Source organism: Erinaceus europaeus, chromosome 3, assembly GCF_950295315.1.
Source record: "Erinaceus europaeus chromosome 3, mEriEur2.1, whole genome shotgun sequence".
Classification (NCBI taxonomy): domain Eukaryota; kingdom Metazoa; phylum Chordata; class Mammalia; order Eulipotyphla; family Erinaceidae; genus Erinaceus; species Erinaceus europaeus.
The window spans coordinates 43,174,443-43,190,605 of NC_080164.1; the positions used below are offsets into that span (position 1 = coordinate 43,174,443).

At 52.2% G+C, this 16,163-nt stretch overlaps 1 protein-coding gene across 4 annotated transcripts in view; it reads left to right on the forward strand.

Moving 5' to 3' along the window:
* Nucleotides 1-14,422, forward strand: part of FBXO41 (F-box protein 41) — a 34,991-nt gene extending 20,569 nt beyond the window's left edge. The window contains exons 2-13 of one of the 4 annotated variants that reach the window (XM_060187073.1): nucleotides 207-1,225; nucleotides 2,708-2,933; nucleotides 3,455-3,528; nucleotides 3,771-4,129; nucleotides 5,086-5,327; nucleotides 5,545-5,660; nucleotides 5,775-5,927; nucleotides 6,098-6,196; nucleotides 7,471-7,589; nucleotides 7,759-7,917; nucleotides 9,906-10,021; nucleotides 10,155-14,422. In XM_060187073.1, coding sequence (XP_060043056.1) covers nucleotides 324-1,225; nucleotides 2,708-2,933; nucleotides 3,455-3,528; nucleotides 3,771-4,129; nucleotides 5,086-5,327; nucleotides 5,545-5,660; nucleotides 5,775-5,927; nucleotides 6,098-6,196; nucleotides 7,471-7,589; nucleotides 7,759-7,917; nucleotides 9,906-10,021; nucleotides 10,155-10,217 — 2,628 coding nt within the window. In that variant the 5' untranslated portion in view covers nucleotides 207-323 and the 3' untranslated portion in view covers nucleotides 10,218-14,422. The remainder of the gene's footprint in view (nucleotides 1-206; nucleotides 1,226-2,707; nucleotides 2,934-3,454; nucleotides 3,529-3,770; nucleotides 4,130-5,085; nucleotides 5,328-5,544; nucleotides 5,661-5,774; nucleotides 5,928-6,097; nucleotides 6,197-7,470; nucleotides 7,590-7,758; nucleotides 7,918-9,905; nucleotides 10,022-10,154) is intronic. The other 3 variants (XM_060187075.1, XM_060187076.1, XM_060187077.1) reach the window with 3 other exon arrangements.
* Nucleotides 14,423-16,163: the final 1,741 nt, after the last annotated feature.

Here is a 16,163-nt window from a genome sequence, read left to right on the forward strand (position 1 = left end):
TCATGCTCATTTCCGTACGCTTCTGGGCCTTTGCACAGGTGCCAGAGAATGCCATCCCCTCTGGTAGGTCAGGCTATTGGCATCCCCTGGTCCCTCCATTCTGGGCACACATTTCCTGGGGAAGTCAATTTCCTCAACACAGAGTATAGGGGTCAGGGTGGGGGGCAGTGACACCACCCTCCTGAAACCGATTCCCTCTTTTCTAGTTTCCTCCTCGCCTCTGGCTGCAGGCACCCTGAGCCTTCTTGATTCCGCAGGGGGGCTCACCCGTGGCCCCCCATGAGCGCGCCCGGCTGAGCGCTCGGGGGGTGGGCAGCGGGGCCATGGCTTCTCTGGACTTGCCTTACCGCTGCCCACGCTGCGGGGAGCACAAGCGCTTCCGAAGCCTGTCTTCGCTGCGCGCACACCTGGAGTACAGCCACACCTACGAGACGCTCTACATCCTCTCCAAGACCAACAGCATCTGCGACGGCGCGGCGGCCGCAGCCGCCGCAGCCGCGGCCTCTGGCTTCCCGCTGGCTCCGGAGCCCGCCGCCCTGCTGGCAGTGCCGGGCGCTCGGCGCGAAGTCTTCGAGAGCACGTCCTTCCAGGGCAAGGAGCAGGCGGCGGGGTCGTCGCCCGCAGCGCCACACCTGCTGCACCACCATCACCACCACGCGCCCCTCACCCATTTCCCCAGCGACCTGGTGCCCGCCAGCCTGCCCTGCGAGGAGCTGGGCGAGCCGGGCCTGGTGCCCACAGCCGCCGCCCGCTACGCGCTGCGGGAGATCGAGATCCCGCTGGGGGAGCTGTTCGCCCGCAAGTCCGTAGCCTCGTCCGCGTGCTCGACTCCCCCGCCGGGGCCAGGACCTGGCTCCTGCTCTGGGCCTGTCTCCGCCTCGCCAGCTTCCCCCTCGCCAGCCGATGTGGCTTACGAGGAGGGCCTGGCGCGTCTGAAGATCCGCGCGCTGGAGAAGCTGGAGGTGGACCGGCGGCTGGAGCGGCTGAGCGAGGAGGTGGAGCAGAAGATCGCGGGCCAGGTAGGCCGGCTGCAGGCAGAGCTGGAGCGCAAGGCAGCAGAGCTGGAGACAGCGCGGCAGGAGAGCGCACGCCTAGGGCGCGAGAAGGAGGAGCTGGAGGAGCGAGCCTCTGAGCTCTCCCGTCAGGTGGATGTGAGTGTGGAGCTACTGGCCTCGCTCAAGCAGGACCTGGTGCACAAGGAGCAGGAGCTGAGCCGAAAGCAGCAGTGAGTGACTTACAGGGCCCAGGGGTTGGGTGTGCCCATAAATGCCCCAAATAGGTGACCATGGCCACCACAAGACTCACCGTGGGTGTGCCTGAGTGTGGTTTGAGAGTATGTGGTTGACTCTAATATGGGATCTTTGGTCATGCATGTGTAGTGGTGGTATGCCTGGGGCCAGGAGTATCATGAGGCTGGCAGTGTGACCATTTGCCTGCCTTGAAGACCATTTCTTTTCTTTTCTTAGCCAAGGTCAATGCCTGCATTCAGGCAGCAGATATTCTTGTTGATTATTCAGAAACATGGTTCAGTTCTTCCCCTGTCCCGTTGCCTGTCAGTTTCTTTTCTTGTTTACTGGCATATTCTTAAAATAATACAAATACTGATTTCTCCCATGTCATAACTCTACCTCTCCTTCAAACCATTGTCCCCTTTCTTCCTTATAGAACAACTCCTTAAAAATATTATTTATGGGAGCTGAGAGGTAGCACAGTGGGTTAAGCGCACTTAAGTGCAAGGACTGGCATAAGGATCCCAGTTCGAGCTCCCCACCTGCAGGGGAGTCACTTCACAAGCTGTGAAGCAGGTCTGCAGGTGTCTGTCTTTCTCTCCCCCTCTCTGTCTTCTCCTCCTCTCTCCATTTCTCTCTCTCCTATTCAACAACAATGACATCAATAACAACAACAGCAAAACAGCAAGGGCAACAAAAGGGAATAAATATTTTTTAAAAAAATATTATTTATAACTATTGTTTCCTATTCTCCCCCTCACTTTCGTTCTTGAACCCACTGTTAGCAGGTGTGGCCACTTGTTTTCCACTACCCTTCTGCTGCAAAAGCTAACTCCTCTTACTTGGTCCATTAGTAGCATTTGACATAACTAACCCAGGAAACACTTTTCACTTCACTTCCACAACACTCTTCTGGAATTTCGTTATCTCTCTCTGTCTTTCTTTCTGCTTCTTCTCAATTTTTTTTGTTAGTTCCTTGGGCCTTTAGGTGTTCATTTATTAAATATTTGGTGTTCTTTTTCCTCTATGTTTGAGATACACACACACACACACACACACACACACACACACACACAGACTCTGGAGGCTGGTCAAACTATAAGTATGCTTCAGTGTTAGAAGTGGTTTTGAGAGTGTGCCTGAGAATCAATGTGGTGTAATAAGCTGAGGGGTTCTGTGCATATGGTTGTATGACTGTGTGCCTGTGGCTGTTTCTGGAGGCAGGTGGTGACTGCGTGTCACTAAGTATGTCTCATTTCTGTGGGGTGTGAGGTCATCTCATTGTGTGTCAAGGGCTGTGCGAGTGAGGTGTGAGTGTGTGACTTGGAGTGTATGCTTGCATTGCTGTGTGCCACTATTTGACTCAGAATGCCTGGGCCAATTCATAGGACCATAAGCAAACACCTGTGCCCTCTCTTCTGGAGGCTGGGTGGGCACCCAGACTGAGGCACTGGGGTAAGAGACTACTCTGGGCCCAGGGAGGTGGTGCAGATTGACCAGTTTCTGAAGGAGACGGCGGCACGGGAGGCCAGCGCCAAGCTGCGGCTGCAGCAGTTCATTGAGGAACTCCTGGAGCGGGCTGACCGCGCCGAGCGGCAATTGCAGGTTATCAGCAGCAGCTGTGGCAGCACACCTAGTGCCAGCCTGGGCCGTGGAGGCGGCGCCAGTGGTGCTGGGCCTGGTGGTCGGGGCCCAGGGAGAATGGTGAGTACCCACCTGCCTCTCCTCCTCTCCCTACACAGCTGTCCCCCCCCCCCCCAGCTACTGTCCCCTCATACACCGCCTGACATACCCTCCACCCTGTAATTCTCCATACTTTTGTTCTCTGGCTCTTTCCCATGAGCAAACTCCAGGCCCTAAGTAAGAGTTCAGGAACAGGGTAGCCCCTGGGATTGGACTAAAGTGTTAGCCTTTGAGGCTATAGTGAAGTGTGACCCAGTGGCCCCAGTCCCCAGGGACCAGTCTCTGCCTGTCTCTACAAATGGGAGGCGAAGACTCACAAGCCAGGGTATGGGTTGCTGGGTGGATGTGGGGAGGGGGGTAGTGAGCCTGCCGCTCTGGGCTGTCTTACCTGTCTATTTGCCCACCTTTCCCAACTTTTTTTCCTTCTCCTCTCCCTTTTCTTTTTTCTCCATCTTGTGCCCTATTTCTCCTGCTTTTTACCCTCTTTCCTTCTCCACCCCACCCTCCCCCCTTCCTCTTCCTACTGCTCTGGGGGCCCACAGCGAGAACACCACGCGGGCTCGGCCATGCCTAGTACATATGCAGTGTCACGGCATGGCTCCTCTCCCAGCACAGGGTAAGCCTCGGGCTGAGCCCGCCCCATGCCACCCACCCTCACCCTGGAAAGACCCACTGCCCCCCCGGAACATCACTTGTCTGGTGACTTGGCCCCCAACCTCCCTGGGTCTCCTCTGTCTGCCTTTCCACACTTAGAGGGATGTTTTAGAAAGCAGGGAGGGTGGATTTCCCTTGCCTGGGGTGGCATGAGGAGTTTGGGCAGGCCTGGTGCCCCTCACCGAGTCATCCACCCCATCCCAGGGCCTCCAGCCGCGTCCCTGCTGCATCCCAGAGCTCAGGCTGCTATGACAGTGACAGCCTGGAGCTGCCCCGGGCAGAAGAGGGGACTCCTGAAGACAGTGGCCCTGGGGGACTGGGCACTCGGGCTCAGGCTGCCAATGGCAGCTCAGAGCGGGCCCAGCCCCCTCGCAGCTCAGGCCTGAGGCGCCAGGCCATCCAGAACTGGCAACGCAGACCCCGTCGGCACAGCACGGAGGGGGAGGAGGGTGACGTCTCGGATGTGGGTTCCCGAACCACTGAGTCTGAGGCTGAGGGTCCCTCGGATACCCCCCGTTCAGGGCCTGCTATGGCTGGACCATTGAGCAGCTGCCGGCTCTCAGGTGAGTCCCAGGAAGGTGTACAGAGAGGTCATTGTTCCCCGTGGGTCTGGGTCCTCTCGAGGTTCTGAGGCAATAAGTCCCCTAGGACAAGAATTCATTGATGAGTAGTCCTGCACCCAGGTCCTCAGGCTGGGTATGGCACAAGGATGCCAGATTGAAGGGGGCCCATTCATGTGTGGGTTTGTGGACATTAACAAGAGGAATTGAGTGTTAGTATGAGATTCTTCAGGCCCTGGAGCCAAGAATGGGAGTGGAGGTGGATTTAGGGGGCAGGGTCACCCACTCCCATATCACACAAAAAACGGCAAGCTGCATGCATATGCAGAGGAGTCTGCCTCTTCCCATTCCCTTACCTCCGTCCCACCCCACCACGCTGGGCAGCTTCCCACCTGCATTCTCTTCACAGAGACCTGCTTTTTAATCAGCCATGTCCCAGCCCTCAAAAGGCCTTCTTTTTTTTTTTATTTTTTAATTTTATTTTTATTTACTCCCTTTTGTTGCCCTTGTTTTTTTTTTTTTTTATTGTTGTAGTTATTATTGATGTCGTTGTTGTTGGATAGGACAGAGAGAAATGGAGAGGGGAAGACAGAGAGGGGGAGAGAAAGACAGACACCTGCAGACCTGCTTCACCGCCTGTGAAGGGACCTGCCTGCAGGTGGGGAGCCGGGGGCTCGAACCGGGATCCTGATGCCGGTCCTTGAGCTTAGCGCCACCTGCGCTTAACCCGCTGCGCTACAGCCCGACTCCCAGGCCTTCTTTTTCTAATTCACAGAAATTTGAGGTGGGGTAGTACAGAGAAAAGGAAACAGAGGTCCTTGTCCTTTCCCCCAAGTTTCTGGGTGCCCCACCTAATGTCTCTCTTATTCAGTCCTTCTGCAGGCCCTAGCCTAGCCCCCCGCCACCAGCAACCTCAGACTGATCTCTGATCCTCTACCCTTACTTTTAATGCTCTGCAGCCCGCTCTGAAGGAGGTAGTGGGCGAGGTCGGAGAGCTGAGAGGGGCAGCCCCTCCCGCTCCAACGAGGTCATCAGTGCAGAGATCCTCAAGATGCGCGCCGCCCTGTTCTGCATCTTCACCTACCTGGACACGCGCACACTACTGCATGCTGCTGAGGTCTGCCGGGATTGGCGCTTCGTGGCCCGCCATCCCGCCGTCTGGACACGAGTGCTACTTGAGAATGCCCGGGTCTGTTCCAAGGTGCCTGTCTTTCGCTGCCATTCCTGCCCTCCCATTCAGCCCTGCAATGAGCCTACTTTTTCCTCCTTTGCAGAAGATAGCCTTTTAATGCTTTGTCACTATGAGCTTTCCAACCCCTTGGCTCCAGTCTGTCTCCCCCAGATTTTCTTGGAACGTATCCTCAGCCAGCTAAACTCAGATGGCCTCAGGCCCAGATAACCCCTCTCTTCTTCCCTAGTTCCTGGCAATGCTGGCCCAGTGGTGCACCCAGGCCCACTCACTGACACTGCAGAACCTGAAGCCCCGGCAGCGGGGCAAGAAGGAGAGCAAGGAAGAGTATGCCCGGAGCACCCGGTGAGGCCTATGGTGGGTGGGTGGGTGCTTTTGGCCTCCAGACCCTAAATTAGCGATGCTTCTCAGAGGAGGCGGCAGCCGTAAGCAGCACATTGACCTCTTGGCCATCCCCAGGGGCTGCCTGGAAGCAGGGCTGGAGTCCCTGCTGAAGGCAGCAGGGGGGAATCTGCTGATTCTACGCATCTCCCACTGTCCCAACATCCTCACTGACCGCTCACTCTGGCTGGCCAGCTGCTACTGCCGTGCCCTGCAGGCTGTCACCTACAGGTGGGTCCACCCCACCAGATGCAAGTTCCCTACTGCCTTAACTTCTGGCCCAAAAGCTCCCTGGCCTATGCATGCCCTTCTCATAAGGCTTTTAGGCAAAGGGAGCTCTGTGACCTGAAGAGAGAGAGCAGAGGCCACCTGGGTGGGAGGCCCCAGCTTTATCTTTTCAGCAGGAGTGCCACAGACCCTGTGGGCCATGAAGTCATTTGGGCGCTGGGTGCAGGCTGCAGAGAGATCGTCTCCCTCCAGGTGGCGCCACTTCACCCCTGGTGAGCCACACAGCGGTATGGAGGGAACAGAAATGGGCAAGGTGTGGGGGCTAAAGACTGAACTCATCTGGGCCCATTCCACAGTTAACTAACTGAAGAAGCAGATTCATTTTTCTCTCTGTGTATTTAAGGGTTTTCTGATCAGTCCTGCCTTGCCTTGCTCACAGTGTGACTTTTTAGGAAACTCACTTATGTCTTAGACTCTCCACCTGCAAAGTGAAGGTACTATTAGGAATCTCTTCATCTTACTAGGACCATGTCCATAAAGTCTGCAAGACCCCAGTAAGTTGAGTAAGCACTAGCTAGAAATAGGCAGGTTTGTTTGGCATCTATGAAATGGCAGCTGAGGGAGGTCTGTGTATACTTGTACAAAGAGCTGGTTGTTGGAGAATCCAGATTATAGAATCACTGTTTGCTGTAGTTGGTTTTCCTTAAACATACCGGGCTATTTTGTTCTGTGTCTTGCCTCCCACACCCTTCACCCATACTGCAACTCCTCCTTGTCATCCAGAGTCCCCTCACTATAGCCTGCTTTGTAGTCATTTCTCTAAATTTCAGTGTGTACTAGACTCAGCGGTTCTCAGGCTGAGGCTGGGAATGTGCATATCTTTATCCCTGGCACCATGTGCATGGCAGACACCAGGGAGATGCCTGTTGCCTGGGAGAGTGGTGAGGGATGGAGTGTTCATGGCAACAGCAAGTTTGGTGTGAGTGGGGGACAAGGTTAATCAGCGGGCGTGAGGAAAAAGGTGGGGCAAATTCAAGAGGGATTTGTGTAAGGAAGTTATGTTTTTGCACGTTTATCTAGAAAAATGCTACAAAAATTTGAGAGAGGATTAGATCTTCAAAGTGAGAGTGCCATCAGAATCAGACTGTTCTATGCTCTCCCCACCCCCTTAACCTTTCCTTATCCCCCCCCCCCTTTTCCATTTCTATTTTGTCACCATGTATCCCAGGGCCTAGCTCAGATGTTCGGAGGGTTGTAATTGAACTTGAGAACCATTTGTTGAATGAGTGAGTGAGTGATTGAATGTAAGATGGATTGGCAGGAAAACTAGTTATAATGAATGAGTATTGATAGTGGGCTGAAGAGTTATTTAGGAATCAGAATCTAAAGGTTTAGGCAGGAGGTGAGGGGGGAATCAGGGATGTTGCCAGACTTCTGAGCAGCTGGTGGGGCCTTTGCCAGAGGTGGACCCAAAGGAAGAGCAGGCTTGGGCATGCCTGGCAACCAGAGGCCTTCCTAATGACCTTCCCTCCACCCTGTTTTTCAGCCAGCAGCCCACACGCTTCAGTAACCGCTGCCTGCAGATGATTGGTCGCTGTTGGCCCCACCTCCGGGCCCTGGGGGTTGGGGGTGCTGGCTGCGGGGTGCAGGGCCTGGCATCACTTGGTGAGTCTTTCCTTGGGACTGGTAGGGAGCAGGCACTGGCACAGCACTGCCCTGTAAAGTCCAGAGGGACTCAGGCTGCAGCCTGGATGGGGACAAGAGTACCTCTGGGTGCTAGGCAGGAGGTGACTGGGCAGTTTGTCAGTGGGGTCTCCTCTCTCCCTCTTCCTAGCGAGAAACTGCATGAGGCTGCAGGTCCTGGAGCTGGACCACGTATCAGAGATCACCCAGGAGGTGGCAGCAGAGGTCTGCCGGGAAGGCCTGAAGGGACTGGAGATGCTGGTGCTCACAGCCACCCCTGTCACCCCCAAGGCCCTGCTGCATTTCAACAGTGAGTGATGGGGGAATGCAGGGCTCGGTACAACTGTCACCTGTTACTGTGTCTTGTTAACAAGTAGCATAAACTAGCTCCCTGACACTCATAGTCAGCAAGCCTCTGCACTGGGATCAGATTGACCAGGGTCCTGGCTATCCTACCAGTATCTGCTTAGTCAGGTGTGACATTCGAGGCCTGCCAGCATCTGATCTACAAATTTAATTCCATAGATATTTTAGTCCTGTGTTCCCCCCCCATGGGTATATGGAGTTGGGGTGTGCCATCTGCCCTCACCCCCTGAGCTTCAGGCCAAGGGCAGGGGCAGAACAGATGGGGGAAGAGCCCGGGTTCTGGAGCTGGACTGACTAGAATCTGTTCTGGCTCTACTGATAATTAGCTGAGCTGCTATAATTAGCAATACTTCTCTGAGTCTGTATCTCCATCTTCTAAGCTAACTTTCTAGAATGAGTAGGAGAATTATGTGATAATGTGTGTGCCCGCCCCATATGATAATTCTCCAAGTAAAGACTGCTCTTTCTGGTATAGACTCCAAATCATGCCTCCTCTGGTCTCCCCACACTCCCCTTCTACCCCTCTCCAGCCACCCCTCCATTTCCAGTTATTTCTCCACTTTCATTGATGTCAAGGGTTCCTACCATAGGCTGCTCCCACTCCTCCCTCCCCCCATATAATAAGACCATCACCCAGGATCAAGTCTTTTAAAATATTTATTTGATAAGACAGAGAGAAATTGAGAGGGGAGATAGGGAGAAAGACACCTGCAACACTGCTTCACCACTAGTGCAACTTCCTCCCGCAGGTTAGGAACCAGGGGCTTGAAACTGGGTCTTCGCTCTTGATAACACATGTGCTTAACCAGGTGTGCCACTGCCCATCTTTTTCAAGTACTGAAGGTTATTTTTTTTCTTTATTATTAGGTAGAGACAGCCAGAAATCCGAGAGGTAAGGGTTAGGGTTAGGGTTAGAGAGACACCTGCAGCACTGCTTCACCACTTGCAAAGCTCCCCCTGTAGGTGGGGACTGGGGGCTCAAACCAGGTCCTTGTGCATTGTAACATGTGTGCTTAAGCAGGTGCACCACCACTCAGGCTACAAGTACTGCAAGTTCTTTGACATTATTACCTCCAAGGGCCTCTTTTTCCCTGTCTTTCAGCCTCATGGTCCTCTGCCTTGGACCTGACCTCCAGAACTCACCTTCTCAAATCACAGCTTCTAGACCTCTCAGCTTCCTCACTTTGCTTCTTCTTCACTCTTCCTTCCTTCCTTCCTTTTTTTTCTTTTTGCCATCAGGGTTATTGCTGGGGCTCAGTGAATCCACTGCTCCTGGAGGCCATTTTTTCCCCTTTGTTGCCCTTGTTGTTTATCAGTGTTGTTGTTACTATAATTGTCATTGTTGTCGGATAGAGAGAAATGGAGAGAGGGGAAGACAGAGGGGGGAGAAAACAATAGACACCTGCAGACCTGCTTCACCACCTGTGAAGTGACTCTCCTGCAGGTGGCGAGCTGGGGTCTCAAACCGGGATCCCTCCTCCGGTCCCTGCGCTTTGCGCCCCGTGCGCTTAACCCGCTGCGCTACGGCCTGGTCCCCTCCACTCAATTTCTGACAACAGCCAGTCCCTTAAGTCCTCTACTAGCTTGCTTGTTCCTTACCTCTCTCCCCCTATACTCCACTTGCCAGCATCACCTCATCTACTGTTTTTTTTTTATTTTATTCATTTCTAGATGTTCAAGGCCGTAACACAACTTCCCCCTTAGGGAAGTTTTTCCCTGCCCACCCACCCTCCTAGAATCCACTGCAGCTTCTGCTCTTCTGTTGGGTTGTAAGCCTGGGTGATGTTGGTCTGCTCTCCTCTTGATGTTCCCAGTGATTGGCACTTGACTATCTCTGTAGTGTTCACTGGCATAAATTACTGAGAGACAGGAGAGGAGACAACCCTATTGCCTAGGCCTAACATGCCCCCCACCTCCTGCACTTTTTCCCAGGCATTTGTCGGAACCTCAAGTCCATTGTGGTCCAGATTGGGATTGCCGACTATTTTAAGGAACCCAGTAGTCCTGAAGCCCAGAAGCTGTTTGAAGATATGGTAACAAAACTCCAGGTGAGGATATGGCTCTGAGACTGCCCAAGAATATAGGTGGCATCCCAAGGGTGTGATTGGTGACTTGGATATGTGATGGGAGAGCCCCATCTCTCTGACTTTGAGGGGAACTAACCCAAGATTTGGTCTGCAGGCCCTGCGTCGGAGGCCCGGCTTCTCTAAGATACTGCACATCAAGGTGGAAAGTGGCTGCTAACCCGGGTGGGGGGCGGCAGGGTCACTGCCAGCCCCACACCAAGACACATTCTTTGGACCTCCAGAGGGACTCTGATTTGGACTATAGACCTTCAGAGAGCTGCTATTATCCTTGGCTTTTAGGGAGAGGTAGATAGTTCCGTGGCCTCTGGAGCAACAGACATGACCTTGGGCACAGCCTTTCCAGGCCAGGGGCTCAGACGGAAGCTACCCTGACCTTCACCCCTTCCCTAGGTGGGGCAGCCTATGGACATGACACAGCCAGCAAGGAGCTAAGTCGCCACCAGCACTGGTGTCATCGCTTCTAGGATCTGCAGTAGCCACCCAGTGGCTTCCCAGTAATAGTCTGCTTAGGCCACTGTCCTGTCAGAAACCTCTTCTGATCCCCATCCAGAGGGGGTTCTAGAAGGCAGTTCACATTTGGCAAGGAGAGTTCCTCTTCGTCCTCTGCTTCTGTGGGGGGACACTTCAGATACTTACCTGCACTCTGGTCCACATTTGCTAGGGGTAACACAGACAGGTGTAGGGGTCTAGGCCTGTGGGGTTGCAGGACAGTGAGCTAATGGCAGAGGGTTTGGGGAAGGCAAAACCTACAACTTCTTCCTGGGATGTTGAAACCACCCCTCCTGAAGGGAGGAAATTTCCAGGTAAAAGAAAATTTAAAGTTTCTATTGCTGTAGAAAAGACAAGATCCCTGCCCATCCACCACATACCCTGAGACACCCCAAAGCTAAGTTCAGAACTAAAAGGCGCATGTTCTTATACCTGCCATCAGTCCCAGTCTCTGGAGGGGTTAGGTCCCCAGCCTGGGAAGTGTCAGCAATGGAGAAGCAGCTTTTGTCTTCAAGCAATGTCTCTTAAAAAAAAAAAAAAAAATTATATATATATATATGGCAGCCAGAAATTGAGAGGGAAGGGAGAGATAAAGGGAGACAGAGACACCTGCAGACATACTTCACCACTCATGAAGCTTCCCCCTGCCCCCACAGGTGGAGGCTGGGGGCTGTACCCAGGTCCTTGTACACTGTAACGTGTGTTCAGCCAGGTGTGCCAACACCCAGCCCCCAAGCAATGTCTCTTTAATCCACAGGGTTTGGGTTTGGGCTGTCATGAGCTGAGGCAGGGCAGAGGTATGGAGGGTGGTTTGTTTTGTTTGAAGATGTAAGTGGGTAAGAAGTCAAACCTATGGGGCCAAGAAAGAGGAAGTAGAGCCTGGTCAGCCTGCCCCTTCTCAGTCTCTGCTGGACCCATGGGCTAAGGTCTGTGTTGGGGTCTAAGCCGGAGCAACTTACAGGAGCTTCAAAATGCAAGTGGAGGTTTTCCACTGATCTTACCCTCCAGATCCAGCATGAAGCTCCTAAGACTTAGGTCTCCCCATTTTTTCCTCTCAGGACTTCCACAGTGGCACAGACTGGGTCCTGCCAACATTTATTTAGAAAATTATTTAAAATACTAACCTAGATTTGTCTTAGGTTTTCTTTCTGTGTAGGATCAGCTCTTGGTTCTAACCATTAGACCCTAACTTAGGTCTTCCAGTTTCTCAGTTTTTTCCAGGGACCCAAATTTTTGCCACAACCTGAATTGGACATCAAGAATAAGCCTTAGATTACCCACTGAGTCCTCCAGAGCTAGGCCCCCACAAGCTCAGTGGTGCACCCAGCTCCATACCAAGCTGTCTTGACTCTTCAAAAAATTTTTTCTTTCTGGACTCCAAATGCAGAGGACACCATTTTGGCAAAACCCTGACCAGTCCTGCAGGAAGCTTTGGCTGTTTTGCACTCCTACTCCCTACCCCAGAGCAGCTGGCTCCTGCTTCCCTAGCTCAGACCCCAGGAGTCACAGGAAGGAGAAGCACAATTTTTCTCTATCCTCCAAAGGCCTGGGAGGGAGGTAGAGGTTCATTCACTCAGGACCTGGCTGCCCTGGACATGTATGGCTTGCTTGCCAAGTGTACCCTATATAGCCCCTGCTTCCTGCCATCCCTGGACCTGCAGTGCCGTCTTCCTGTCTCCTGGACAAAGCACAAAGGAATACCTGAGCACTAGCCTGAGCTTGTCTACTGAGGATCCTTTTGTCCCAGGAAGCCCATTATTGAATATTAAGGCTTTTGGCAATACCTCCCTGGGTGGGTATGCCCACTGGAAGCCCTGGCACCAGCACTGGGAAAGGAAGTATGGGTGCGTGGGCAGTGATTTCAAACAGGAGAGGTAGTGCTGAGAGTTCGGATGCTACCAGGCTCCAAAACTCATTCACACATCAGCACCGAGCAAAGCATCACCAGGAGGACAAAAGGAGCAAAAAGCCCCTCCTTTAGGTGAGAAGTTTGCTTCTCATGACTGTTTTCTAGAATCTCACCATGCCTCCTACCCCTTATTCTTCAGCTGAGTGTGTGAAGTATGGGAGTGCAACTTGCACACCTCTCCCTAGGGCTGACACTTGCGGCCTTCATGCATGCCTTCAAAACTGGATGGCTTGCCAGACCCTCCTGTTATTCCTATGCTTCTCGTCAGGGGGGATGAACCCTGATTCTGAGTGGGGAGCTTGTGTTTGCTAGAGTGCTCCACTTATTCACCACTTTAGCAATCATACAGCTAGGGCTGAGGACAGGGAACAGGGATGGAAGCACCTTGTCTTTGACTTAAAGGAAAATCCTCTGCCACGTCCTATCTAATAAGAGGCAAAGAAAGGAATATCGGCAAGCCACAGCAGGCCTGATAGGGGTCCTAGGCATGTGTAGAGGTCCCATGGGTGCTGGCTGCTTGGTGGCTCTACTACCTCCCTTACTCTACAGCCTCTCCCCAGCATCTGGCAGGGTCAGCATATTCAGCTTGAGTGCTTCACGCTTTGTTCAGGCTGCCTTTCCATAGCACTGGCAGAAAACAAAGGAGATGCACAAATAGACAAATCTGGATCCCTCTAAGGGAGAGGGCTGGTCAAACCATAGTTTCTTACTGGCTAGGGGGAACCGTGAACCAAGAACCAAGGCAGCTCATGTTTACCTAGTCCAGTGAGAGTGGAGTTTGAGCCAGCTCAAGAATTCCTGCCCACATAAGGAAAAACAAAACAAAATATTGCAGGTTGCTTTATGGTTTGGCTTCATTCTTTGCCTTTGGATCCTGCCTGTTCCCCTGATCCTGGTCTCTAATCTTTGGGCCATGGGTGGGGAATTGCCCAGATCCCAGACTTTTTAAGGCACTAAGTTGAAAATCTTCCCAAACTACTGGTGCCCAAGACCCAGTTCCTGGTGAACTTGCAGTGGAAACAATAGAAATAGAGGACCCAAATAACCAGTCAACTTAAACTGATGAGATCTATTCCTGCCTGCCAGTCCCTGGTGAGTGTAACTACCTTCACCCCTTGGGGCCTGGCACCTCTATTACCCCTGGTGTCCATGCTTTCTCACCCAGCCTTGCCCTGGGCCTGCATTTCTGTATATATTGCTGTGTATTGTGTGTATGTATGTATTCCCGGACAAGTGTTTTCATCTGTAGCCCTTGCCTGAGGATAAGGTTTAAGATTGGGTGAAGATCAGAATACCAGGGCCAACTAAGGCAACTAGCTCCTATTCTTTTTCCAATCCTTGGGACTCTTGTCAGTCTCAAGACTGCCCTGACAATCAGGCAGGCTTCCCCACTATGAGTCCCAGCCTCCCCTGCCACTGCTGGCATGGCCCCAGGGAGGCTAGACCTTGGGAGCACCCAGTCTGCTCTGGCAGGGGTCTTATAATCAGGTGCAGAGGTTCAAGATGATTTAGGCATACTCTGTCTAGCACCAGTTGGCTTGGCTCTAGTGGGTACTGCTGAAGGGGACCTACCTCCACAGGTGGCCCCCAGATCCTACCTTCCCTGTATAGCCAGGTTACAATAGGCCTGAGCAACGAGAAGGCAGCGATCCCTCACCCCAAGCACATCAGGCAGAGGGGTGGAGAACATCTTTTTTTTTTTTTTTTAATTTTGTTTCTGAAGTGGTGCCTGTACCTCCAGCCCCCAGGGGGCCTTCCCTGGCCCCACTTCTCTCCCACCTAGGCATCACCATCCCAGCACTTTGCTTCATGTCACCCATAGATGCCCTTTGCTGAATGTACCTAAGTGTATGAATTTAAAGGACTCACATGGGCATCAGGGAATTTATGGCTTTGTATCAATCAAATAAAAGATGGTGAAACTGGACTATCTGCCTTGGGGAAATAAATATTAAGTGGCTATACTTGTCAGTCTGTACTACTAAACCTTTTGGCAGCTGAAGCAGGAAGGAGGAAGCAGGGACAAGGTGGATGACCCCCATGGCATCAATAGGATGAGACTTTCAGAATGCATGTCTCAGGACTGGGCATCGCTGGAATGGGAGGATATCCAGGTTGCTGCACCTGATAAAGCTCATGCTTTGTGTCTGTGTGACAATAAGCCCTGGAGTTTCACCGGGCTCCCAGTCAGGAAAAGCTGGCTTTCCGGGTGAGCATAACACAAATATAGTGGGAGAAGCAGGCACTGTACAGCCCCTCAGCCACCTGCACAGGGAGCTCTGGCCAGTCAATCAGGCTTTGACGTGGAGGGAAACTACTGTGATCTGGCCTCATCTCCCAGTTTTACAAATGGGCTTGCCTTTGTGGGTTTGATTACTTTGAGGTCTTTAAGACAAATTTAGGCTTAAAATTATTATGTGGTTCTAGGATCAAACAAGTGGAGTGTGCATTTACCTCTGAATCAGTCATTCTATCTCTTTCATACAAGCTGAGTAGCTTATGTTCACAACAATTCATTTACCTAAATGCCACCGTTAAGATGGATGTTAGACTGCAAGGTCTGAACCTATGCATCACCCCATTCTGCTTTTGACTGACTAGGTGTGGTTCTTACACTCAGATTTTAAAAAATCACATCCTGGGAGTCGGGCGGTAGCGCAGCGGGTTAAGCACATGTGGCACAAAGCACAAGGACCGGCGGAAGGATCCTGGTTCGAGCCCCTGGCTCCCCACCTGCAGAGGAGTTGCTTCACAAGTGGTGAAGCAGGTCTCCCCGTCTTCCTCGCTCCATTTCTCTGTCCTATCTAATGATGACGACATCAATAATAAAAAAAACCAAGGGCAACAAAAGGGAAAATAAATAAGTAAATAAATACATATATAAAAAAAGTGGTGGGGGTCGGGCGGTGGCGCAGTGGGTTAAGCGCATGTGGCGCAAAGCGCAGGGACCGGCTAAGGATCCCGGTTCGAGCCCCCGACTCCCCACCTGCAGGGGAGTCGCTTCACAGGCGGTGAAGCAGGTCTGCAGGTGTCTTATCTTTCTCTCCCCTTCTCTGTCTTCCCCTCCTCTCTCCATTTCTCTCTGTCCTATCCAACAACGAATTGCATCAACAAGGGCAATAATAATAACCACAACGAAGCTACAAGAGCAACAAAAGGGGGAAAAAATGGCCTCCAGGAGCGGTGGATTCATGGTGCAGGCACCGAGCCCAGCAATAACCCTGGAGGAGGGAAAAAAAAAAAAAAAAGTGGTCTGGGAGGTGGCACAGTGATAAAGCTTTGGACTCTCAAGCATGAGGTCCCAAGTTCAATCCCTGACAGCACATGTGCCAGAGTGATGTCTGGTTCTTTCTGTCTTTCTCATAAATAAATACAATCTTAAAAAAAAAAAAAAAAATCACATCCTACTTTCAGTCAGTTAAAGCCTCAGTAGCTAAAGGTGACATAATTACTTACCTCTAGTTTGAACAATGACTAGAGCTAGCTGCAGGCCAGCTCTCATAGCTGGGATAAACAAGGAGGGCCCCACTTACTTCCCAGTTTATCTGCTGGCCATTCAAAACTTCCACTGGTCACAGGAAGTGGAAGGGGCACTCCTAAGACCTTTGGTGGGAACTGAGAAAGACCAGATGGATACTCTGACCTCAGTGGTCTTTTAAGTCACCAAAGTTGAGAGGATGTGGTCTAAAATACTGCGCCAGTATG